Source organism: Alligator mississippiensis, chromosome 1 (assembly GCF_030867095.1).
Source record: "Alligator mississippiensis isolate rAllMis1 chromosome 1, rAllMis1, whole genome shotgun sequence".
NCBI classification, from domain to species: domain Eukaryota; kingdom Metazoa; phylum Chordata; order Crocodylia; family Alligatoridae; genus Alligator; species Alligator mississippiensis.
The window spans coordinates 119,673,727-119,700,570 of record NC_081824.1 but is presented as its reverse complement, the minus strand read 5'-3'; the positions used below and the strand labels follow the sequence as shown (position 1 = coordinate 119,700,570).

The 26,844-nt window shown below is 41.8% G+C and overlaps 1 protein-coding gene across 4 annotated transcripts; it reads right to left on the bottom strand.

Moving 5' to 3' along the window:
- Positions 1-4,638: 4,638 nt before the first annotated feature.
- TNFAIP3 (TNF alpha induced protein 3) lies at positions 4,639-25,360 on the bottom strand. Of its 4 annotated transcripts, none has more exons than XM_014605570.3 (9): positions 24,952-25,360; positions 17,883-18,195; positions 13,434-13,624; positions 12,807-12,954; positions 12,391-12,561; positions 11,453-11,633; positions 9,881-10,800; positions 8,307-8,539; positions 4,639-6,814 (listed from the first exon to the last, which is right to left on the bottom strand). In XM_014605570.3, the coding sequence occupies exons 1-9, from the start codon at positions 25,243-25,245 to the stop codon at positions 6,530-6,532; spliced, it is 2,736 nt and encodes a 911-aa protein (XP_014461056.3). In that variant the 5' UTR covers positions 25,246-25,360; the 3' UTR covers positions 4,639-6,529. The 4 variants fall into 4 exon arrangements, with proteins under 4 accessions (XP_014461056.3, XP_019335213.2, XP_019335212.2 ...); XM_019479668.2 differs by having other exon boundaries at positions 24,957-25,045; XM_019479667.2 differs by having other exon boundaries at positions 24,947-25,034.
- Between the last annotated feature and the right edge of the window lie 1,484 nt (positions 25,361-26,844).

Below are 26,844 nucleotides of genomic sequence, written 5' to 3'. Positions count from 1 at the left end.
GTACATTTGCTACATTACATTGGGTTGTAGGAAGGCAAAAAACAGATTTAAAAAAATCATATGTGTTTTTATATTCCTTATTGTAAGAAGCCTTGCCCATATAGCATGAACTGAAAATGGAGCTGTTTGGTGCTTTGGTGCTGTGGTTTTCCTTTCTGGGTGGAGTATAGGCATTACGTTGTTTGTGTACTACTGATATAGGCTGAAGAAGAAAATATGATTACTGCTCACTTGGGGCTCTCCCCAAAGCCAAGTGTGTATTTCATACCTCAGTCCTTAAACCCTTATTTGCAAAAATTTTGTATCCATACCTATCTTAGCACAATATGAAGCCAGGGCCTGCTCATGGTACATGCAGTTAAGCCATCATGCAGTTAAGATTCTCCACCAAACCAAGTTGCATTTGGGGCTCACATGTGGCATGCAGGGGCCTTCTGCCACAGTAGATTTAGTCTTGCTGTATTTAGTTTTTATTTGCAGCTAGTATGAAGCTAGAATTGGGCTCCAATCCACTCACTACTACACCCTCCAGCTCAGGATGGGCAAACCCCAGACTGGACTCCCTTCTCTCCTTCCTCCCCCTCCCATCCAGAAGATGGGGGGGGGGGGTAGGACTGTATCAGCCCAGTCATGCTCCTGAACCCTCATGTAACAAAGGTTCAGATTGTCGAGCGATCGAGCCCTTTTAAAGTGCTCTGCAGCCATGCACTTCTGTAAGGGCATGGCTGTAGAGTGCTTTGAAGGGGCTGATTGTGTGACAAATGTAACTTCTGTTTGTGCCCTAAGAGTCTCATCTCCCAACTGAGTGCTTTAAACAAGCTGTTGGTTATTTGGTAGTAAACCTTGAACTCTCTTTTTGAAGCAGTTTTTGTTTGCATGCATAACCGACTTCTCCATCCTAACACTTCTGCCACCATAAAGCAATAAATAAAGACATTGTTTTCAATTCCAGGTGCCTAAAATAGAGTGATATGTTCAAAAGGATATTAGGAAATTGTTACAGATAGCTGTGAATACAGATTTAATTCATTTGTTGAATGTGAATTGAATAAAGCACCAAAAGTGGTTTTATATTTCTATACTTCTTTAATTCAGGCAGAAGGCAGGACAGGGTGGCACCTTGGAGACGAACTCAGAGACGCATAAGCTTTCATAGGTGACAGCCTACTTCATCAGATGCTGAGGAGAGTGCTATGATGAAGTAGGCTGTTGCCTATTAAAACTTACACTTCTTTGCACCAGTTAGTCTCCTGGCTTCCACCTGACTTCAGACTAACATGGGGACCTACATTGCATTAATTTAGTGGAGGCTGTTGGAATAACAAGCAGAGGAAGGCAAGGCAATAGCTCCTCAGGTAAGAGCACTTTGGTACAGACCTGAAGACAATGGGGAAAATTATTAGTTTTGAGGCTCTGTCATCCTTTCTCCAAGAGGCAAGCCTTATTTGCAAATGCTAGAAGTCTATGGATCAAAGGGACCCAAAACTGATTACAAAAACCCACAACAACCCCTAGGAGGAGAGGAGGATAAGGGTGAGGTCAGTTCAGTTGTTAGGGTTTGTCTAGAGAGTGAGAGAGCCAGTGGAGGGAGTCTAAGAAAGCTGGGCCTCCTGTCAAACTGAGGAGATGGTAACCCATAGGGAAAGGCAGGTTTATGGCAACTGGTTTTCTTTTATATAGTTTGGTTTTAAATAAATAATAGTTTCTTTAAGAAGGATGGTTAGTTACTAGGTGAAGGCAGGGTAGATTTGCACCTTATAGATTATCTATACCAATCATAGATAGATAGATCATCAATATATTGGATCCATAGTCAATGATAGTAATGTGTGTGTGTGTATACATACACACACACACACATGCACTCATTACTATTATACATATATATATAGTTATCATTTTACTACATATATATATATACACACTACATATATATACATATATACACACTATCCACACACACATACACACACATAATTACTATCATTGATTCCAGAAAGAAGAAAACTGCAGATGCTGAACATAACAGTTTATCCAGCTGAGCTCATGATTGTTATCATCAAAGAGTTGGAGCTTAAGGCCTAATCTAGTGATTCTTAACCAGGGTACCTCAAGATCCTTTTAACAGTGTCATGAGGTACCCTGCAATATTTGCACTGCTAGGTGTACAAGCATTACAGGACTCACAAAATAACCCAGAGATTTCAAATAAGATTCCAGTGTCAAAAACATTCACACCTGTTATGGTTTTTCTGAGTTCTTTGCATTGCCCTATTATTTTTCTAGAGTAAAAAAAAAAAAAAAAAGTGAAATCTGGTGGTATTTTCTAAAGGCTGCCTCAACTCTAAACTGGTTGAGAACTACCAGCCTACTCTAAGAGTGGAGAATGAATTGTATGATTCTACTCTAAGAAAGATTGTGGCTACCCAGTCAGTGGCCTGAGAGGGAAAAGACTTGGAGAGAGCAGGAGGTACAAGAGGTAACCCAATTCCCATGCAACTCAAGTTATTGGATCTTGCAGTAGGAGAAACAGGCCTTGGGAATTATTTTTTTTTTCTGATGTCATTTTACAGGCTGCTGGGCTGGAAGTCATTTTCCTTTATGTTGAGACCTTTAGTTTCTAAAACACCTAGGGATATTTTGGGAAGACAACTACAAAAATATAAATCATTATTATTATGGGATGTGATTAGATCAAGCATACATAGACAGTCGGTCAATCATGAATTTAAACTAACCTATTCAGATATATGCGATGATCTCATCTCCATGTTATTTTGCTCTTACTTCTGAGACTAGACACCACTAATGACTTAACTGTAGGTCCTTACACCAAACACTATGGGAATGATATCAAGGAATGTTAATCTGCACTTGCAGATAACCCTGGTACTCAGGAGCTGTGTGCATTGGAGCATTGTGAGGGGTGGAAATGAAGGTGAGGGAGTGGAGGAGGGAGGAACAGGGCTTAGAGGTTGAACACACAAAATGTTATACTCCTGCATGGGTAGAAAGGCTGAACTACAGTTAGATCCTTAAACTAGGAAGAAGGGACCATCTCTCTTTGTCTGATATGCAAAGTACCTACCACAGTGATACACACACAGTGATACATCCTGAGGGGCATCCCTGGAATGTAAGCATTAGTTCTGTGCATCCTTGGCATTCACCACTACCTAAAAGGGCAGTACTTTGAAGGTTAGGCTTCAAATACATGTAAATGTCCTAGGTTAAAAATAGATGTAAATAGAAGTTATCTATTCAGTCATAGGCTAAAAGTACCTGTAAACATAAGTTATCTGGTAAGACAGGATGTATACCATCCAAGGTATACATCCAATAATGATGTATACCATCCAAGGTCATAGCAAATGTTCTGATTTTCCCAGATGGACTTGGATTTAGAATTACCACAGGGAATTATTTGCATTTAGGATTAGATATGTATAGCTTAGAGACCATTTCTTGCATTGAATTATATGATGTGTTAAAGTCCCATTAAATATTGCTTCATTGCTCATTGCTTCACAGAAGCATTACTTTAATGGTAAGAAAAGAAACTTGTGCCTAGTCAGGGCTTATTTAATGCCAAGCTTTTCAAGTGGTCATGAACAGGAAGATAGCCAAGCTGGTTTCTTCCTTTGCAGTACTGGAAAGAAGAATGGTAGAAAATAAGGAGAAAAATTAAGCACTGTGGAAGACAGCACTAAGCACCAGTGAGTCATAAGCCCCAAAGAAGGCTAGGGAAATACCAGGGTGCGAAAAAATGCATGGGCAAGTAAATCACAAGAGGCAGACTGTGTGCTCATTTACATTAGAGCTTCGGAATGATCTGGAACCTCATGTTAACTTTAGAGTTATGAGTAATGGTCCCAGAAAGTAGTAGAGAAAAGTCATGTGAATTGGATTCATTTGATCTAAAATACTCATCCTTCCTCTGTTGAGAAGTTCCAAGTGACAGCAAACACCTTCTGCCACTGATTATGAAAAGGAGTAGCTAGTATTTTTGGCAGTCACTTTACAGGTCATAGTTTGCAGGTATGAAAGTCTGTACTGCTACTGTTAGACTTGCCTGTGAAGGAGGAACTGTGCTCTATTTGTGATCTGCAAGTAGTTAAGTGTTCCCAAGACCAGTCCTATATTCCAATGCAACTAATCACAGAAGCAAAATTAATCTGCACTACACTGTTAGCAAGGTCAGGCTCTAAATGTGCAGGACTAATTCTTGGCTTGGCTTTTCTCAATCATAGTAGGCACAATGCAGCTTTGCTTTCCTTCTTTACTGCAAGCATAGTCCCGCATCATGCCCTGTGTCCCAAACTTGTATTCATTTCCACATGAACTCTAGCTGCTTGGCCATCAGGATTATAGCATTCAGGTCTGCATACTAAGAGGTCCTCCCAGCAAGACCACTGCAACATGCAGAAGGTTCCTCAGCTCCTCAGCTCTATGGTCTGATTCGGGGAAGCACCTGAACACCTACAGCTTATGTAGATCCCTATTCAGGATTGCACTGGAATATGCGTTCAATGTAAGTACATGCTGAAGTGAAGTGCTGAAGGAAGATACTCTTTAATTTATGCCTGTGCATCTTACTATAGCTTCTTTCCCCATCACTCATGAATGTAAGATAGCAAAATCCTTCAATAATTTATTTCTTTATATGGTTTCTTTGTTTGCAGGTATACATTGTCCTAACCAAGGACTGTGAAATTCAATACAAGAGTAAATATCTTTAAAAAAATCTTACTGTGCAAATTTCAACTGTTTAATATAAATATCTTAATAAAACATATTTTCACATTATTTAAGAATTCACAATATGTGACTATTCCAATGATGGGTGAATTTAACACAGAATATTCAATTTGGAAAACAAATCAGACTGCTTTACCTAAATAAATGCAGCAACAGAAGTGGAAACACTGAAGCATGGGAGGTAGGAGCTGATAGAAACAGTAATGAGCAACTGACACAGTAGAGGCAAGTTTGCTAACTGAACAAAATGCAGCTTGAGAAGTGGAGGTGTGAACTCCCAAATAAAATCTTTCTCCCAAGGAACCCTATAGCAAAGCCCCAGTTGACTTTACTGGAGTTTAGATTTTAACTTGGAACCTGATCAGGCACCTCAGAGAGCAGCAACAAAAACTGCGCCACATCATTCCTGCTAGTGTGAATTCCTACCTCACCTTAAGATGAGGAGAGGTACAAACATGCAATCATTCAACATGGACAGCAGTTGTGATCCACAGAGATGGCCATTATTGTGTAGTTATTTTTAAATTCTTCTTTGCATTCTGGGAGAGAAGGGAACTAAAAACAATTTTAAGTGTAAATGAGTTCACAGCTGCAGGTCATGGGCCAGATCTCATGAGTATATTCAATAATAGCAGACCCTGACACTAGAATGCAGAAACAGAAGAATCTGCTTCATCTGAACAAGTTGTCACAGCCTGAAGGGCAATAAATATCTGAGAAAACTGCAGTGTTGAATTAATCTGGGCTCAGTCCTGAGATCTGTCACACACCTTAACTTCCCAAGGCAGGAGTTGGTGGCAGTCACCATGACACAGGAAGTGCTCAGCAGAAAAATGAAGGAAGGAGAAGTAAGTTCAGAGACATCCATGCCTCTCTTGATGATCACCTCCTGTGGTGATTCTTCCTACACCAAAGCAGAGAGGGCTAATTTGGCTTCAGAAGGCGAAGTCAGGGCAGCTTCTCCCATATGTGGTATGGACATTTCCTTGAACAGGATATGAGAAGGGGAGTTCAGGTCTCCCTCTAACCATGTTTGTAAATGATGCCAGTGGAGTTACCCACTGTCTTCCCTATTATTTGGGGCTTTTTTTTTGGAAAGGGAAAGAACTGATTAACTGAGGCAGACAAAATGGTTCTTTATTTCTGACTTCTTTTTGCAAGGCTGTGCAAATGTAGAACTGCACAGATGACGCTAAATGGTGCCCTGCTTTTGAGGAAGAAGGCAACTAAGCGGGAAAGCAAAAGCAAGTTTCTTCTAAAAAATCCCCATCTCATTTCACACCAACCTTCTATCAACCTCTGCTGGAGAAAACCTCAAAGGAGAGACCAGCCTCACGCAGAGAAAGGCTGATATATGATGCAGAACACCTCAAACATCACTCAGATTTCCTTGCTTTTTGCCTGATGAGTTCTGACCACATGCAGGGGATACGAGCAAAATGGCCAAGTTATCTTTATTCAAATAGTTCAAAATTATTCCTATCAAGTCCAAGAGGAGAAAAGTTTGAAGTCAGCATTAGAGGAGGATCTTCTGTGCGGAAAGCAAATGGCACTTCTCAGTGTTTCTGTAAGTAGGCATTTATTCCCATCATTGGACATAAATATGTACAAAATCAGATAAATGTCCCCCCAAAGTCACACATACAGATATGCGTGTATTTTCAAATTGTTCAAGTGGACTTTGAGATGGCAGGATAATTATGTGTTTTGGACATAGCAGCATTTTAGCTAGGTACCAGCTGGTGTTGGTTCCTTTACCAGCTTTCCTCTACTAGCCATAGACTTGTTTGAACTGGTAGCATTCGTTGCAGTAGCCATTGCACTTGTTATTGCCATAATGATCACAGGCAGGGGCTCGGCAACGCTGTTTTGGAGGCTCTTCTGCAGCCGGTTCTCTAGGGCCCCTAGGCTGTCCTTGCTGACCGATGCGCTGGCATTCCTGACACAACTCGTCACTTCTGCAGGCTAAGTTGTTTCTACAAGAAGCTGTGGAGCATTTTTGCTTTTGGGTGCTACCCAGCGTCGTTCGCTGTAGATCTCTGTGCTGTCCGGTTCTCTGAAAAGGTTAAGAACAATGTCAGTTGCCACACTGGCAGCAAAGGCAGCTCTTGCTTGCTTTTGGCACTGCTCCGCTTTGTGTATTTAACCACCTCAGGGCCACTCAGCCTCAGCAAAGAACACTAGAGAAGAGGTTTTTGAGAATTTGCCTTTCAAAGTAGGGCAGAATATTTAAACACAAATGAGTAAGGCATTTTCACTTTCTAGGAAAAAGGCTAGCTGCTTCTGAGAATCCAGTGCAAGACAAAGTACTGAGCCTCTTCTGGGGCAGGATTTATCACAAAGAACCTTTAAAACCTCATTTCTCAGCAATGTTTTCTCTCTGAAAACTTTTAGCTTAAAAAAAATAGAATTCTTGCATCTTGAAATGACTGTCAATTGTTTCTTATCCAATTAAAATGGGATGGGCATTCCTTCTCTCAAAGCGGCTTAGTGGCTGTAAGGTTAAGAAGATACAAGAATGCTATTTAGGAAGAGAAGTTCAAAGGCACTGGCCAACTTATACCCAGCGAATTTATAGGAGAACTGATAGGAATTCAACAGAAACAGGGTTAATGTAATACTGAGAACCAGTGTAATCCCACCCTGAATATTAATGAGTCAGGACTGACTCCTAAATATGCCATCCTTGATGTGTTGCAATAGATGTGTTGCAATTTTAGAAGCTATTAAACAGTTTAGCTGTTCTGCTTTTAATTGCCATATTTCAATTAAAATTTCAATCAAGTGTCACAGAGAAAAGTGTTCTTGTCTATGAATGCACCAAGGCTTTTTGTGATAATGGGACAATGGCTCTTACTGCACTGTCTGCAAAATACTTCTGTGGTTTCATCACTTAGAGTGCCTGTACATGAGTGCAGAGGCTGCTCCAATGCACTGTAACTACAGTGCGTTGAAGACAACTCAATTAATCGAGTCTGCTGGAGCATGGTAATTTATATGCTTCAGCATACAAATTGTATCTGTGTCCCTGTGCTTCAAAATGGTGGCAGGGGTGCTTGAGCTAAAGCTTATCGAACAAGCTTTAGTTCAAGTGCCCCGCTGCCATTTTGAAGTGCAGGCACGCTGATACGAGATGCTGTCGTGCTTTAATTAGAGCAGCTCTGAGAGACTTTTCTCTGTGAAACTTGAGACTTAATTGAAAAATGGCAATTAAAAGCAGAACAACTAAATTGTTTCACAGCTTCTAAAATGCTAATAAACTGCTTAACAGCTTCTTCTGCGAGCTTCTCTAAGTAAAGTGCTGCCTCCTCCACCCCCAGAGCATGTGTAAAAGTGTAACACTGTATAAGAGAAAGGCTCTATAACTCCTTGCTGTTGAATTTTGGCAGAAGTAGTAGCTTATGCAAAAATGTTTCTTTTTCTGAAAGTGGAGGCACAGTAATGTGGGGGATTTTCTATTATGTATTTTAACTCTTTCACAAAGATTTACTGCAGCAAAGCTTTTGGGGTTAAACACTAAGGGGAAAGGATTCCATAAGTACACTGACTTCAGATTGTCTCACTAGCTGCTCTTCCGTCCTCCTGGCTTCCTGGAATCGTTGATTCTGTGCTTCAATAAAACATTTCTGACAGTACCCTTCAAGCATAGTGCTGCCCAGGGTGCCACACTCTGGGCCCAGACAGGAAACTGTGTTATGGAACGTGGCAGCAGAGGTCCCAGTTTGGCCAGATGCAGGAGAACCCCTTGAAGATCTTCTCTGATGAAATATTAAGGGATCACCTACGTGACAATACAAGAAAAGAAAGGTTGTTCAAATAAGCCCAATGTTTTGTTGGATAGAAAAAGCGAAGAACAAATTTTCATAATCTATAAATCAATTAGCCCCACGTACTCAGAATTGATGCCCTCAGAATAATTGTGGCTACTAATATCTTATTATTTTGCCTTAAAATTAAAATCAGAGAAACTTTGCCTCTTTCACAGTGAAGAAAAACCAGAATGAAAACCTGAGCCTTCTAAAATGAAGAGTTCTGTAGCTGACTTAATCAGAGTTACAATTTCAATGCAGGTCTCTCTCAATACATCCTAACTTTAATTTCAGTGGTATACTAAATAGCAAGTGGAAGCACAGATGGCCACCACTGAATAGATTAAATGTTATTGGTTTATTAACTAATCTACATATACAGATTTTAAGGATCACATGCCATAATTGGAAAATGGATATTGTGAATGACAGCTGCTCCCTTATCTGATCTACCAGGGAATTTCCCTCACTTTGAATAGCTCTAAAAAGTCTCAGACAGTACTCTCAGTAATGAGCTGGTCTTGAACAAAGATGGTTATACCCCTCTATATCCACCTTTCAGCTACTATTTTAAGAGTTCAGAGGAGTAACAAGCCAGACTGTATGGTAAGATTTATCTAAATAATACTGCTCCTATAAAGATGCGACTTCATGAATGCACAATACTAAGAATATGTTAAAGGCAAATTTTATTAAAAGCCTCTGAGTTTCATCCAAGCATACTCCCTGTAAAATAACAACTGATCTTTCAATATGTTACTTGTGCATCAAAACATTACTGAAATGGAATTTTAATAGGATTTTCAAAAATGCTCACTGTTTTTTGAAATTCTAACTCTCTTCCCACTGAAATCAACAGGAATTTTACAGGCAATTTCAACAGAAGCAGTTTTGAGACAACCCTGGGCATATCTAAACTTCCTCAGTGCCTCATGTGCCATTTTCCAAAATGCAAGTAATGTAGCTGCTTTAGGCCAGTGTTCAGACTGCAACACTTGTCCAAGAGAGTAAACCTATTAATGTATCCCACACTACTACAGCCATAGTACTTTTATTTTGGGAGGTAGTGTGCACAGCATTGAGACATACTTACTAAGTGCTTTTGAACCAACCCCCCCCCCCGCCATGTGCCATAGTTTACAGAACACTTATTACCCCAATATTCCCAAAATAATGTTGTTGCTTCACATTACTGGTGTTTTCCTACATTTGATAGGTAAATACCATCTTTTATTAAACCCTTTAACACCTGCATTTTCACAGATGTTGACCAGAGGCCAAAATGTTGTGGAACGAAAATTCTTTCTACTTACCTCTGTTTTCTCTGTACTCAAAGAAACAGAGTGTGCAAAAGCCTTTATTATGAGGAGTCCCAAAAAACTTGCAGCCAGGCTTTCTACACTGTCTACTTCCTTTCCTTTCCTCTGAAGTATGCCCTGCCTGAGGAAGCAGTGCTGAAGGCAGATCCTCCAGATTATTGCTGGGTGCTGCGCTACAGGAATGCTGAAGGAAGCTTTGAGATAGCTGTGCAGGATCAGATGCAGACCTTTGATGACATGTGGGAGGGAACCTAGAACTGCCATTTGAAGAATGCTCTGTAGTCCTTTTGAGGCAACTGCTGCAGAGGCCATTAAAAGTCCTGTGTGTCTTCTGAAGGCACATTTTACATGTCACAGTGTCTGCTGGTCTCAGGTTGTCCAAGTTATTACAAGGAGCAAGCTTTCTGGAACTGTTGTAACAGCGTTCACAGAGTCCGTTGTGTTGCACATTTAACGTGAAAGGACAGTCTGGAGTCCTGCATTTCATAGCAGTGGTTTCACTGTACAGAAAAATGCTTGGGACTCTTGGTGGTGCAGAACGAGGTCCTGTCACTGGTTCTTCAGATGTCCATCCTCCAGGCTGCCCCCTAGGTGAGCCTGATCCAACTGCCCTTGGTTTTTCGGTGGCTGTTTTGGAGCTCTGCTTCCTTGGATTACTCCCCTGCTGCCTCCGCTCAAAGCACTCATGGCAATAGGGCTGGGTGTTCACAGACATAAAGAAGGGGCAGTTGGGAGTTTCACATTTCATCTCTACAAGAGAGAGCTGGGACAAGGTCAGGTCCTGTCTGATCCGGGAGCAGTTCTCCCTTCTGACAGGCTCAGTGTTTTCCTGCCATTTCTTGTACTCATGCTGTACCAACTGGAAGTAATCTTCCACGAGATTTATATCCCTGGGGAGGTTGCCTTCATCTAACCTGAAAGCCAGATAAACACACCAGTCAGCAGCTAAACAGGACAAGTAGCAAAGGTAGTGGGACCATAAGCAACACTGGGCAGAAATGCAGATTTAATGGATGGGGAGCTAATTACTACATATCCATGCTACTGATTTAAAAATTCATGTTGATAACCTATAGCTTAGAGCATAATAATTGAACAACTAGGTGTGTAGTCATGGTAAATGGAGCCCTTTTGACTCTAAATTTCAGTATAATCCTATTCTCGGAATCTGTGTCAATGCTTCTTGGTTCGTAGTATTTATCTGTTAGGAAAATTACTGCCAGGTTTTAAGGAGTGCGCTGATGTTAAAAAAATAAAAGCCAAAATTCATAGACTTCCTCTAAATTCAACATCTCCAAACTCAGATTTCAAACTCAGGGATCTGACAGGCCCACCAGCCCGTTCTGGAGACAATTTCCACTTCTACGCTACTTGGCATATGTCAGTATATAAAAATTGGATGCTAATACCTCCAAAAGGGATGCTATTACTGAGAGTGATGTGACTTTACTGTGCATAAGGGTGTATTTAAATGTGCACATTGCTAAGCAGGAAAGGAAAGATTGGATTCATTATTCTTCTAGCTTTAAAACAACCAGGATGGGGGAAGGAAAGAATGACACTCACTTCGCAGTATTAATTAAATGAGTTGTACCATGGTCCCAGCCTTGCACTGGAATTTCTATTACAGACAAGTAGTCTTTCAGCAGCTGCTCCTTTTCCCTCTCCTCTGCATCTGTCAGAAAGTGCACTTTCAAGTCTTCAAACTTGCCTCGCTCTTGACTGACCAATGGCACAGCCCGGATTTCTGTGGGAAAAACAAACGGATTAATGTGCTATTGGAACTAATGGGGATGACCATGAAATACAATATACAAGGAGGGTAACACCAATCTGTGTACTCTCCTGGAAGAAAAAACCGTAATTATATCCTGCTTACCAAAGAGTGCAGATGGAACACAAATACTTCTTGGTACAAGCCAAGGGCTATTTGCACCATAAATATAATTGCAGTCACAGGCCAGGCTTTTTCAATGTCCTAGTAGTTATTTGTACTTCACGTGGACGAGATAGTAGTTTAGTTTCTTATACCTACTTATAGGACAATGCACTAATGTGGATCTAGGAATATGCTGTCCCATCCATGACGGATGAACATGCATACACACACGGCACGTGATTAAAGCCAGCGTGTAATAATAATAATAAGCATCAGTACTTTGCAGCAATGGAGACGCTTCATCTCAGTACCATCTAGGTCAGCAACTAAATTGTTCTTTAGTAACAGTAGGTACTTTGGGTCGCACATGACGCACATATTAGTTTCTATTCAGGCAGATACATATCAAGAACACCAAGCCAATATAACTTCTTAAAATGTTCACCTTCTGAAGGCTCTCTCAAGTATTTGAACAGAAATATCTCATTTACCTTCACTGTAATTTTAAAATGTGACTCTAGACAAGACTATATTTTGTTGGGATAAAAATGCTGTAGGAAGAGAGAAGGGAGCAAACACACAAATGTCCAAAACAGAGCAAAAACATAATTTTAAAAAGAAATACCTGGCCCACTGTCCTTCAGAGTCACCAGTGGTGTGAAGTGCATATTGTCATAGCCTAGGACAATGGGGTATCTGTAGCATTGTTCAGTGGGCCAAAGGAGAGGCAAGTAAATTCCACCAATGTGTAGAGGGGAAAAGCTTGAACCAGATTCCAAACTTCTCACCATTTTATCTGTTTCAGGAAGAAAAAAAGAGCATTACTAAGGTCAAATGCCTTTCAAATATGGCACAAACATAATGTCTTTGTTTTTGGGTCTTAAAACTTCAGTGTACTAAACTGCAAGAAATAAACAATTTTGGAACACACCAGCTAGGAAAAAAAGAATGCTTCTTACAAAGATGTGTATACTGTACACATTAATGCACAGATGATCTTTAGTATTAGGGTATCAAAAGAAACTGGAATACAGGACTCACCAGCAAGAACAATGACTGGCCTTCTTAGGATGTTAACAAGGACAAATATATGGATTTCTTCTAGTGCATTATACTGAAGCCCATTTCGGGCCATAGATGTGTCTGGGGATGTCATTTTAATGAGGTTCTCCCATTCCTCTTCCCAGTTCTGAGGAAAGATTCAGTCACCATTATAGCAGCAGCTTCATAGACATGTAAGCCAAAAAAATGTTAATCTTTTTCCTTTTCTTACGAAGAACTTTTTCATGTTGTCCATCAACCTTTTTTACTTTCTTATAACTTGTTGCTATAATTGCTTCTCACCTGAGAGGTTCCGTGGAGTCCCCTTGCAGCAAGGGAAGTTTAGGTTAGATATTAGGAAGAATTTTCTTACTGGAACAGGCTACTCAGAGAGGCGGTGGAAGCTCCATCCTTGGAGGTTTTTAAAACCTACTAGACAAAGCATTGGCTGGGATGATCTAGTTGGGGATGGTCCTGCTTTGAGCAGGGGGGTGGACTAGATGACCTCCAGAGGTCCCTTCCAGCCCTTTCTATGATTCTATGGGGGAATCCAAACCCAGGCCAACTCAACCATGCCAACACTGCCAGGTCTTCCAAACACAACACCGTGAACCCAAGTTAGCTTACCCTCGTGTCATAGCATAGTCCTGTTTCTACAAATTCCTGGGATTTGATTGTCTCTCGCTGCCAACGGAGCTTAAAGTTACGTGTATCGATTTCCCTGAGTGCACTGAACAATGTTTTTCTCAAAACCAGGTCAACATCTTGAATACCCCACATGTACTGGGATGCAGCATGCATAAGGCAATTACCATCACCTGTAGAAAAGATAATGATTATTTTTTTTAAAGAAATCTTGTTTTATGAATTAACACAAAAAGAGCAGCTGGTCCATTAAACACAGTGAACATGTGCCATTGCACATGCTTCAGATCCAATCATGCATTCCTCTCAGATACTCTCACCAATCAGACTCTTAGACAAGAGATTACAGCTGCCTTCTCTAAACCTAGAGAGGGGGCAGGCTGCCTCACCACCACCTGTCTCCTTACCAGTTGCCTTCCTGCTCAATACAGGAGTCAGGCTGTGGCTGGGAGATATAAATTACACGTTCCCAGCTCCCATTTTGATAAATATGGCTCACTACATTTAACATCGACTGAAAAGGAGATGTAAAAGTATAGTCATTCTACATAAACTAAGTTTTTGATTGTCTGGCAAATGCTTCATGGACATCTCCATTTGTCTTCAAAGGATAAAAGAAAAATTTGAACAAAACTATAATGCTTGTGAGAATTAATTACACAAATTAAATACTTAGGTAGATTTCCTTGCCTCCTCCACAAGTGGGGTTTATACTTGTCTAAGAGGCAACAGAAGACACGGATTGAAAATGTACATGTCAATTCTGGAGCTTTTGCCAAGACTAGAACAGAGGAGGCCAAGTGGCACTGCAGTCACACTATGCTTTTGCTTTGCTGTCTGACAGAGGACTCATAGAAGAAAGCAAAAGGGAAGTAATGGGTGATCTTGGAGTTTTCTAGGGCATCTGTTGCCCAACTATTGAACATATTGCTTAATGTCAAGATGGTGAAAAAAATCAGAGCACTGTTTCTTTTTGAAAGATGGAGTAAAAACAACAGGCACCAATGCAATAATTTGATCTTCATTAACATAGCTTCTTCCATGCAACGATATCAAATGACTTTACAAATATGAATGAACTAAAGCTCATAGCTCCAGAGGATTATCATCCCATCTGACAGATGGGAAAACTGAGGATTCATTAGTGCAGTGATTTGCCTGAGTTTTAGCACAGGAAGAATGTCAAAAGCTGGGAACAAAATTCACATCTTTTGAAGCCAAAATTCCCAACCTAAAGCCACATACCCTTTTCTTTCTCCCCAGTGATACAGTGAAAGGGAGATGCAAAAGAATCATTCTTGGACACCTCCCCGATTCAAAGTTAATCCTTTTCATTACTGTAGGAGTACTTAAGTCATCTGAAGTTGTTGAAGCACGTTTTATTTCCATACACTCTAACATTAGAAGCAGGGTAACAACCACTAAGAGGCTTTGCTTGTGGTAATTAAAAACACCCAAACAAACCTAAAGATACCAACAAGAAATTTTTAGCTTATCATTAAACCTATCAGTTTGCTATGTACAATAGAAGTTTCAGTAGAAGAACCCTTTATGATCATGTTCACTGCATTTCTAATTAATCTTTTTTATTGGAGGTTTTTGAAAATGGATAAATGCTGGAAGCCTGTCCAGGATGGCTTAAGAACAGTGTGCCTGCATTTATGCAGGAGGTCTGTGCTACATGACCCTTGAGAGTTCCTATGATTCAATGAAATCAGCAAAACTATTTTTTCCCTTTCTCGCTTAATCAGAGTTAAATTCACTGCAGTACCCACAGTTTGCAAAGGCCACCGCTTAAAAGTACTTCTTTTTCTATTTTGCTGCATAAATTCAGGTCCTTTGCAATGCAATTCTGATTTCCTAAACTTCTCCTACCAATTCTCATAAAAAAAAAAACGAACAAAAAACAAGCAATAAACTTGAAATCAAGAAAACCAGAGAATACTACACGGGATTAAATGGAAGTTGTTTTATTTCCAAACAAAAAAATTATGACAAATTAACAGGGCAATTATAATACTTCCGCAAAAACTATAGCAAAGATAAGATTTTTTTTCTTGCAACCCTTATTTTCAGTTCTTTATTGAGAACCACTACTATAAAATTCCTTATGCAGCACTTGGAATTCCCCAGTGCTATTTGACTAGCAGTTGAGCAACAGTTGTACTTTTTGTTCTGATGTGTATACATTTGAATTGTGAAGTATACACTGGACTTTCCAAGTGGGTGTGGCTTCCCTGAGCTGGATTGAGCGTCTATTCATTATACAAGTGAAATCTCCACAGCCAATAGATGCTGGAATCTTTTTTTTTTTTTGCCTTGGTTTCAATTTTTATACCTCCTACTCCCTTCCTCATTTACTCCATTCACATCTCCTCAAACAAACATATTGTGAATCACCAGATGTCAAGAAATTATTGTAAAAAGTCATGTCCATATTAGGTAAAGTCCACATTAGCAAAATCCTGCAAGAATCATTTGTTGCCTCTGCTCTCAAAACTTGAAAATGTTCATGGAAAAAGCAGCAGTTTCCAAAAAGCAAATCCTTCTGACCAAAAGACAATAAAAAAACCCCATTCTCTTTACATCCACACATTAAGGAACCAAATTCTTTCTGAAAAGTTCTCTTCTGGTGCCACATGAAAAAAAAGTAAATACAAAACCAACAAAAAATACTCTATTCATGAATCCTTAAATAACATTGTTTCCTGGGCTGTTTCCTGCAAGTTCTTTTCTCTATTTTTGAAAATCTATTCCTCCCAGTATACACTGTTTTCTTTTTTCTCTTGCAAAGTTCCTGCGGTTTATGCAAAGTCACCACAACACAAAAGGTAACTAGAGGCATCCCTTCTTCACACTAGTCTTTTCAGCCCCTCATAATCTGGGAGTAGTGAAGTCAAACAAACAAACAAAAACCATACAAAAATTACTTTTCAGCACTGTGTACAGAACACCCATACATGTGTAGTCAGCAAGTTCCAGATCCATAAAACACTACATTAATTTTTTGAAATTATGTCCTCCAGTCGTGACACAGCCCTTAAAGCATATTGCTTGATGGCTGTGTTAGTCATTAGTGCGGTGCTGCACTGCAATGTCAGTAACAGCTAGACAAGTGATCCTAATCGTTTTAGGGACAGCCAGATAGATTATACATTTTCCTTAAGAAATTTGTTAATAATGAAAGGGTCTGAAAATACACCACTAGCAAGAATATTACTTCCTTAATGCTGGCAAAGTGGTGTATGTGCTCACTACAACCTTGCTCTGCTAAGAAGTTCTAAGTGTGTGGCCCCACTGATGTGCTTGGAGGTCCAGAGGCAAGGCCAGCAACCAAACATGGAAACCATTGGAGGACTGGGGGATCTACGACTCTTAGAGATATACAGACATGCAGAGATATACAGATATTATTCATAGTCCTGTTAGCTACTGTGAGATTGCACTTCTATTGTTAGGGTTAAAGTTGTCTTTGAAAAACAGAATCGTATGTAAGAAGACTAGTGTTAATGACATATCGCAGAAGTTGAAAGAACAAAATATGAACCAGGAAGACAAGAGAAGTGTGTGTGTGTATGTGTGTGTGTGTGTGTGTGTGTGTGTACAGAAAGAACATGTTTGCAAAACATGCTATGCTCTGGAGTTCACACGCTCATAAAGACTAGCACTCACTGATAGCCAATTCAAATGTGTGCCCTCTTCAAATCTTTGCACTCTGTCCCCATAATCTATTGCCTCTGCTCTATGACACACATTCACAAACTATCTAACAAATCATCCCCAAGGCCCTAAAATGAAACACATGATATTACAACAAGCAATACCACAGGCTACTTTCCTTTAACTCTCTTTTAAATCCAAGGGGTAACTTACACTTCTTGTTACTTGCACAAAAGTGTCATGAATACAAAGGGGAGTTATGCGCAAGTGCTGGGAGAAGACAGGCTGTTTACCCCAGAAAGCAATTCAGTATTAGCTTAATCAGGAACTGATTCCACAGCCAGAAAGCATAGTTCCTAAAGGTTGGAAATCCAAGATGCTCCAACTGATACAGTACTTACGACACTAGGAAATCATTAGCAGCTGTGTCCACCCTACAAATTACAATGCTAAGAGGTCATAATAATTCACAAACTTCTGTTATACAACTTATGGAGACTGACCCATTTATATATGCTACCCTAAGCACTATTTGATTCTGTGAGGAATTTGGGTTCATTCAGCAACATGTCAGAGGCAGCCAACATATTTGGAATCAGGACCTTGGAAACTGATTTACGGCCTTCATAGGCACAGATACAGACATGTATATGGTACTTTACTATACCCTTTCTAGTATCAATTAATGCAAATTAATATACCATTAACACAACATACTAATTTTCACTACCCTAGCCTAATACCAGTGCAATGACAGTATGCATAACTTACCATTGGTCTTTAATGGCACAAGTTTCCTAACTTCCATGCACCAATTCAGCTTTTTCTGATGTTCCAGTGATACCTGGGTGGCTCGGTCAATCAGAGCTTTCTGAAGTATCTCCCGAAATGGAGGAGAAAACTGGCACATTCTGAACATTTCAATTGTGTATCTGTGCATAGTTTTAAAGTGATGAATTATTCCATTGGGTGGTCTGACAAGATCTTCAGGAGTTCTCTCCCTAATCTTCACAGCCTTCAGCATATTGCTCAGATATAAAGCTTGAGGAAGAACTTGTTGGCCAGTCATTTTCCTAGAAGAAATCTGAAAGGAGAAAACAAAGAATTATTTTATTCACCTTAAATGTACATAAACTGAGACCTCATTTATATGAAGATTTAGAATTCAAATTCTTTGCAGCAGAAAACTGTGTCATACCTTTAAAAAGTACATCACCTACTCTGAGAATTACATAAATAATAATAAAATCTCTACCCAGAAAGCTCTTAGAATTATTCAGGTACTGATTCTGAAGAGCTAATCCCAGTCATTTTTAATTCTGCCTTCCTCTTTATACTGAAGAGAATTTGCTCATAACGAATCAAGGAAATTGCATCATCAAAAAAAAAAAAAAGTTTACATAGAAATGAGGCAGAGAAGGACAGATTAACATTACCAGAGTCTTGTCTAATCTATTAGATACTTGCGTAATCTCCAGTGAACCCAAAAAATTCTCAGTACCCTTCAAATTTCCAATTTGATGACATACCAGAGAAAGCAGATTATGTACTACTTCAGATTTGCAAATGAGTAGCAGACCATGCATAAACCACTAGGACACACAGAACAATATTAAAAGGGTGCTCAGACACCTTGAACAGTTATACATTATGTTAGCATCTGTCCCACACTTAAGGTTAGTTAAAAAAATGTTATGTCCAAAGATAACCAGGTAAAAAAGGAAAAAAATGCTAACAAGCTTTTGGCATTGAGTAAGAAAGGGATGTGATAGGAATGTTCCTTAACCCTAAAATTACTGCACACAAGTTTGTGCAGGTGTGCGTGGGGGTGCAAAACTAGAAGCCCATTATTACTCAATAGTAGATCAACATATCTGAGGAACCATTTCCACTTTGCTCAAAAACCCCATTATTTTCCCTCTGTAGGCACGTAATGCCCACTCCTATTTGTCCCTTCCTCAACACCTTTAGCCTCACTAGAGAAGCTGAGGAGAACAAAAATCTACAGACAAAACTGGTGTTTCATTGAGGTTCAGAGACTTCACACCTGTTCTGTACAAATCAGACAATTCATAGTGTTAGGCTAGGGCAAAATATGGACACAGAATCTCCATGATTAGACTCCCAGACACTAGATAATACAAGTAATAATATAGACATGCATACACTTTCATCAGTTCCCTCCACAATACCCACAAGCAGTGGCCTGTGCAGAATATTGAAAACAGACCATATAGAAAGGTTGGATTGGAGACAACAAAAAAGAAAGTACCCATAATTCAAGACTATTCATTTTTAAAAATGAACTCTTTTTTATGAATGTAGATGCATCTATATCTTAATCGCTTCAGAATGCAGCAGGTCTTTTTCCACTAATTCGGGAATATAATGCCTACTGAAGCCAATACTAATTTTGGGCCAAACATAACCTATTTTAGGTATAGAGGAGCTACAGACAACTGAAAGCTGAACCTCATTTAATAGTCAGAAAATTGTCCTTTTTAGTGAAGAATAGCCTGAAGGCCACAGGGTATGTAGAAGAAAAGGTAGGGTAGCCTTACAAATTAATCAGAAAGGCAGTTCCCAATCTACTAAAGCAGGAGGAATGTGTTTTTTGAAGGGCCACCACCTCCACACATCTCTATGGACCTCCCTCTCCTCTTAGAGGTATGACTAGTACAATCTTTCTACAGGTAGCAGATACAGAAGGGACTCCCCTAGTTAATGCTTCCCCAAGCTACCCAGGCCTAGAGCTACCTTTACATCCCCTTCTAAGAACCTGTTGATGCAAAACCCACATTGAGCACCCTTAGAAGAGGCGTCTTGGGAGGAGGTGGTGAAGCAATAGATACTAAAAAGGAGTATACCACAGTTCTGCTCACCCAGGGAAAGCTCCGTCTGCTGAAAATCTTCTCTACTCATAAAAGTGGGGAATGGCAGGCCAATTGTGGCTTTTACATCTTAGAACAGGGATGGCCAACCAGCAGCATGTGCCCCATATGTGGCACAGGCAGCCTCCACGTGTGGTATGCAGTGGATCAGACAGGGAACAGGGAACACAGTAGCAAAGAGGGCAGGGAACAGAAAGCAGAGCAGCAGATCAGGTAGGGAGCACAGGGCAGGAAGCAGAAAGCAAAGCAGCAAAGCAAACAGGGGAAGAGAATTGGAGTAGCGCTTGGGAGGGGTGCACAAATAATTTGTGTCATATCTGCCATAAAGGTTGCCATCCCATCTTAGAATATCTGAAGAAAGTACCTTTTATTAGGAAAGACTGCATATAACTATGAGCACAGTACGGGATGTTTCTACACTGGATACATTTATTAAAAAGATAACTAAATCCTTTTCTATCATGCCTGCTCTACCAGCCAGGCTACAAGTATTTTCCATGTAATGCTACTTTTTAACTAATGGGAAAAGAAATACAAAATAAATACTACAGAAAAATGTCAGCAGTCTAGGATACCATGTCGTCAGCAGTACATTTCCTTGCCCTCTTCTCCAATCCATGCAATTCTTATGCAAGTAGACTCATTGATTAATGGGATTTTATGTATAAATAAGGGAAACTCATATGATTAAAGTGGTGTAGGAATGGCCCCTAAACTAAGTGGCTCTTTCCACTATTAAGCAAGAACGGAACACCCAATCTACTTAGCTATACAGAATGCTAATTAAACCTATACATAATTCAACAGTAAATTCCACTTTTCTAATAATTAAAAAGGCATCCTTTCTCCACCCTACCCTCCTTATACTTGGAAGCTATTGTCTCTGTCACTTACAATTAGCATTAATTTAGAAAAACCTTTTAAATGTGACAACCAATAGGAAACAAATTTCCACCAAGATAAGTAAATTCTACAGGTTCTCAAAACAATTTTAACTGAGCCATCTGTAAGAACTTTAGGAAAAGGAGGAGAATGCCTATGTAACAGTCTTGATGCATGATAATCTTTCCTATTCATGTACTTGCATAGATATTTTAGTCTAGTGCTTTGGGAGACCTGGGTCCTATTCTCAGACCTACCTGTGTCTCCAGAGTGACTTTGGGCAGGTCACTTCCAAGAAGTGACCTCCATTGCCCCATCTGCAAAATGGGGACAATGATACTAATCTCCTTGGAAAAGTGATATATTGTGTCGTTCATTAGCAGTTAGAAGAGAAGCAGACAGAAGAGTTAGATATTATCATTATAAGGGCAATCTTGCCAAATAATATGCACCTTCCACTCCTATTGACTTTGTGGGACTGCACTGGTTTTGGATCATTAAGCACAAAGTCAACGTTTAACCAAAATAAACAAACGTAAAAATGATAGGAGTTGAGGGCATTCAACAAGTCACAGAAGGCTACTGGCATCTCGATGGACCTGACTTTTCGCACATATGCGTATAAGAAACAAATGAGTAGTTATAATTCATCTAACAGATTTAAGGGAGCTGGTTTCAAAGGAAAAAAAGATTGTTGGCTGAAGTGAGTAATAATTGTAAGGCTAAACTCAGATCCTCAGTATACTTGAGAAACCAGGAAAAAAAAAGCCTTGCTGGGCCACTGGATGGGCCCAAGTGCCAGTGGGCTAGTCCAGAGAAAGCACCAGTTCATTGCTTATTGAGAAATTTCTAATAAAAAGCCTCTGACTACTGTAATCTGACTTTTTTTCACTGTTTTCCAAAATACAGTAGTACCCCAAACTGTCATTGCTTATATTGAGGTAGCATATCTCATTTTCATGAAGTATGACAATGAACTTTATAGCAAGGACAGAACACTGCACATAGCCAGGCACACCTCAACAGTCATGCTTCCATTTCTCTTATTCTTATTTATTGTGTTCTCTTATCCTTTCTTGCTACCATATTGTATGCAAGTGTTAATTAACCAGTATTTATAAAGCACTTTACAAGTTAATTTTTGGCAACTTCCACTACAAGTGCTCAGATAGAAGGTGCAGCTGAGAGAGATTCTGATTTTAAAATGATCCCATATCACACGATAGCAGCAACATTAAAAAACAAACAAACCACTCAGGCCAATTAAGCAGGTTGCTCACACACACTAATCTATTGCTGCAAGACTTCAGTAGAACAGTGCCTGACATGGCCAGGGATTCAGCAATCCCATCATGCAAGCCTGACCAGCCATTTAAACAGCAATTGGAAATGGGCCCAGAGAGGGTGTTTTCTTCTAAATTTCCCCACTGTTGCAATGTAGCAATGGTGGGAACACTAGTGTACAGATGAGTGACATTCATATCAGCCAGCATTGAACACAGCACAATGCTGGTTCAAATGAAAGAAAGTAGATTTACACCTTGTAGACTAACTAAATAATAAATATATATAATAGCATGAACTTCCATGACCTCAAGCTCACTTCATCAAATGCTATGAAAGGATAAGCATGGAGCAATGTATAAAATGGAGACGGTGCTTGGAATACAAAAGGCAGGAAGAGGAGGAGGACAGAGAGACTGGGGCCATGCTGGAAGAGGCAAACAAGCAAGCAATAAATAAAACCATGGGAACAAAGTCACAAAACCTAATCCAGGTAATGGGATAAGAATCCTTAGTCCCTGTTTAAACCACACTTAACACAATCCAGTCTGAAGATGATGTCTTGCTCTGCAATTTTTTGTTCAAATTGTTTTTTAAAGTTGTGCTGCTTAAAAACAGTTACCCTGAGGTCAGTGATAGAAGGTCTTGGGAGGCTGACCTGTTCTGCCACAAGTCCAAGTGCCTTTCTGGAGCTGATGTTTGGTCAGTGTTCATTCATTCTTACACATACAGATCAACCTGCCTGTCCAATGTAGCTAGCAAAGGGGCACTGTAAGCAGATAATGGTAATGATGTTGGCAGAGGTGCAAGGGAATGAACCTGGGTGTTGTTATCTGTGCTATTCAGTCCTGTGATGTGGTCTGTATTAATGAGGAGGCACAGATGCCAGTCTATACATTGGATTCTTTTGTGTAAGAATGAATGATCATCAAACATGTTTGTCCTTACACAATATCTGATGAAGTGAACTTGAGCTTACAAAAAACTTATGCTGCTTATCTGATTTAGTCTAGAAGATGCAAATCTACCCTGCGTTCTGCCTGACATCAGACTAACATGGCTAAATACCTTTCTCAAATGCTAAAGGCAGCCTATCTTCCCCAAGGCTGAGGACACACAACACATGAGAATAATTTACCCCTGATTTCAGTCTACAGGCATCAGGCTGGCCCACAGCAGGCCATATTATGATCCCTAGTCGCTAGGTAGCAAGAGAGTGGGTTTGCATCCAACAAAGAGCAACTTACTGCAGATAAAGGGAGTAGTTAGTACCCCAGATACTCCTCACTTCTGGAGATGTGAATGCTGCCTGGAGTGGAACATCTTACTCCTCTGTTGTAAGGCTCTGTGTCATGTTAATACAGACTACAGGCATCTTAGTCTGAGCTCTGCCTGCTCTGTGTCTGCACCCCTCCCACTTTAAGCAGCAGGGAATCTGCACAAAACTGATTCCCACTGTGGCCAATGCTGTAACAGCCCACCCACTTTTCAGCCACCTCCAGTGTACAATGACCCCTGCCCCTCTCCTTTTTTATACCTGTCAGGATGGGGATGGATACTAAGCCTTCTGAACCACCTTAAAAAAAAAACACCAAAAAAAAAACCACCCAGAGCAATGGGTGTCTCAATGAGCTGTTATGAGTTACATAACTCACAGATGGCCTGGGTGGAGTATGTGTATGTGTGGGTGCGAGTGCCCATTCCGCATGTCCTGTGTATTCTGTGTGTGTCCATCCTGTTTATTCTCTCTGTGTCCATTCTGCGTGTCCTGTCTGTCCATCTTATGTGTGTCCTGTTTTGTGTATGGCTGCCCTGTGTGTGTCCCTGCGTCCATCCTGTTTATTCAGTCTGTGTCCATCCTGTGTGTGTCCCTGTGTCCATTCTGTTTATTCAGTCTGTGTCCATCCTGTGTCTTTCCTACATTTTTCCTATGCATCTGCGTGTCCATCCTGGGGGGTCTGTCCTGTGCCTGTCCCATGTGAGTCTGTCCTGTGTATCTCTCTCCTGTGTGTGGCCCTGTCCATTCCGTGCACCCTGTGTCTGTCCCATGTTTTTCCTGTCTGTCCATTCTGGGCATCTGTCCTGTGCATGCCAGTCCTGGTGTCCATCCTGTTTATTCTACCAGTGTCTGTCCTTGTGCCTGTCCCACGTGTATGACTGCCCTACATGTGTCCCTGTCCAATCTGTGTCCTGTGTCTGCCACACATTTTTCCTTGTGTCCATCCTAGGTGTCCGTCCTGTGCCTGTCCTATATGTGTCCCTGTCCATTCTGTGCATCATGCATCTGCCCCATGTTTCTCCCGTGCGTCTTTGTGTCCACCCTGCGTATTTCTGTCATGTGTGTCCCTGTCCATTCTGTGCGTCTGTGTCTGCCACACGTTTTTCCTTTGTGTCCATCCTAGATGTCCGTCCTCTTTATTCTGAGGGCATCTGTCTCATGTGTACGTCTGTCCTACGTGTGTCCCTGTCCATTCTGTGCATCCTCCGTCTGTCCTGCGTATGTCTGCCTGTCCATTCTGTGTCTGCCACGCATTTTTCCTTTGTGCCCATCCCAGGTGTCTGCCCCGTTTCCTCTGAGGGTGTCCGTCCTGCGCGTGTCCCGGTCCGTTCCGTGCATGCTGCGTCTGCCCGGTGTTTTTCTCCGTGCGTCCACCGTGGTGCGTGTCCGAGCCGCGCCGCGGACCCGCGAACCCGCGCACAATGAACGTTCCAGGGACAAAGGCGGCCCCGTGCCCCCTCCCCCCGCACCAGCCCGGAGCAGCGGCGCCCTCACCTCACCTCACCTCACCTCGGCTCGGCTCGGCGCAGCCGCAGGCGGGGAGCTCGGCCAGCCGCCTCAGGCCCGGGCGGCGCGTTGGAGCGCGGGACCCATCAATCCGCCGCTTTCCCCGCTCGCTGCTGTTGCCTGAGCGCCGCGCTGCTGTCGTCCGCCGCCCCCTCCCTGCTGCCGCTGGCGCTGCGTGGCGGGGAGCAGGCGAGACTGAGCGGGCCGCTTGTTTTTTCCTTTCTGTTTTACTGAGCAGAAACCCCCGCGCGCGCGGGGATTTCCACGCCCGGGGCCGGGGACTTTCCGACATGTGACAACCGCAGCCCGAGCTGCGGCGGCGGGGGCTCCCTCAGCCCGCCAGGGGGCGCCGCCTGCTCCTGCGCCCGGCACTGGCCCTTCCCCCTGCGCCTGCGCCGGCGCCCGGGCCCTGCTACCTGGTGCTGCCGGGAGAAATTCCTTCCCTGCACCTCGGGGTTGTCCCCTCTTGAGTCAGCCCGGGGCGTTTTGGGTCCGGGGGGAGGCCGGGTGGCTGCATTCAGACTTTCCTTCCCCTCCCCTCCGCTTTGCAGCCACGGGGGGTTTCTGCCTGGGGCAAGGCTTCACAGACTCCCAATGCCTGAAGAAGGGTGGCTGCGCGCCAAAGCTTGCTAAGCACTTGTTCCCCCCACCCCCAACTAGTCAGTTGGTCTAACAAAAGATACCACAGATACTCAAAGACCCTTGCCTGTGTGTATGGAGGGGCTTTGTAGTGAGGTGGTGGGGAGGAGGGGAGCACAAGCCATCATGCAAAACTCCTCGCCTTTGGTGTCCCCTGCTGGTGCTAGCCCAGGGAGCTCCATGTGGCAAACCCAAGCGTGGGCTCAGCAGCCCGCTGTGGTTCCTGCTGCTGTATTTAGCCCCAGGCATGGCCACGTGGGCATGCCCTTAAATCAGAATGCGTGGCCTAATGGCTAAATGCAAAATGCCTTCTGAATGAAAAGTGTCCCAAGCCTGCAGCTGCTTCTGCTGCTGCACAGAGGTCTTATGGAGCCGGAGAAGCTGTACTGCTCTAACTAGACACCCGGAGACCTGAAATGGTGCTGCTCTGCCTCCTGCCAGTGTCGTCGAAGCTCAACGGGTGTAATGGTACTTGTATCCATACAACGCGTTATCCCACAGAAGGCATCTTTATACCACTATAGGGCTGTGTCCATGTGAGGGCTTGAACTTATCTAATTATATAAAATTACATCCCTATGTGACACCATTGTACTGCTACAAAATTGGTGGTACAGCTGGCAGGCTTGACCCTGATGTCCCTTCCCACCCTATGGTTCTGTGATTCTTGCCTTGTCTGCAGAAGTGGCTATTCGCAAATCTGTGGTTGTAATGAGGTTGTCTGATACCCAAGGTGCTAATCACTTTGCCATGATCATGGCTCCATCCATCACTTAGCCTGGCACTTGTCAGGGGCTCTTTCTCTCCCTGAGTAGCAGTAGTAGTCATCATCATGAGTGGTGTGGTCACATGCTTGTCCCCATATAGAGACAAGGAGATAGGTGGCTCATAGTATTGACCTCAGCTGTTGGAGGATGTCTGTATGTGGGTGAGCGAGCCAGGACCACTGTGCTCTCTTCCTGTCACCCATAGAGTTTCTACTTTAAGCAGAGACTCACTGTGAAGAGCAGAATCTTTTCAACCCATTCACAGCTTTTGTTTCAATCTGTCTCCACACTCAAGCAGCTGTTATTGGTGTGGTTATACTCTTTTCAGCATTCAGACTTTCCTCTCAGAAAGCCTTGTTTCATGAAGCACAGAAATGCAGGCTTGGGCTTGATGTAGTCAATGTGACTCCAGAAGCTGGGGATCTAGACGTGGGCCTTTAGTGCTGTAATGTGTCTCAAGCCAGCTCTGCAGTTCCTGTGTGGTC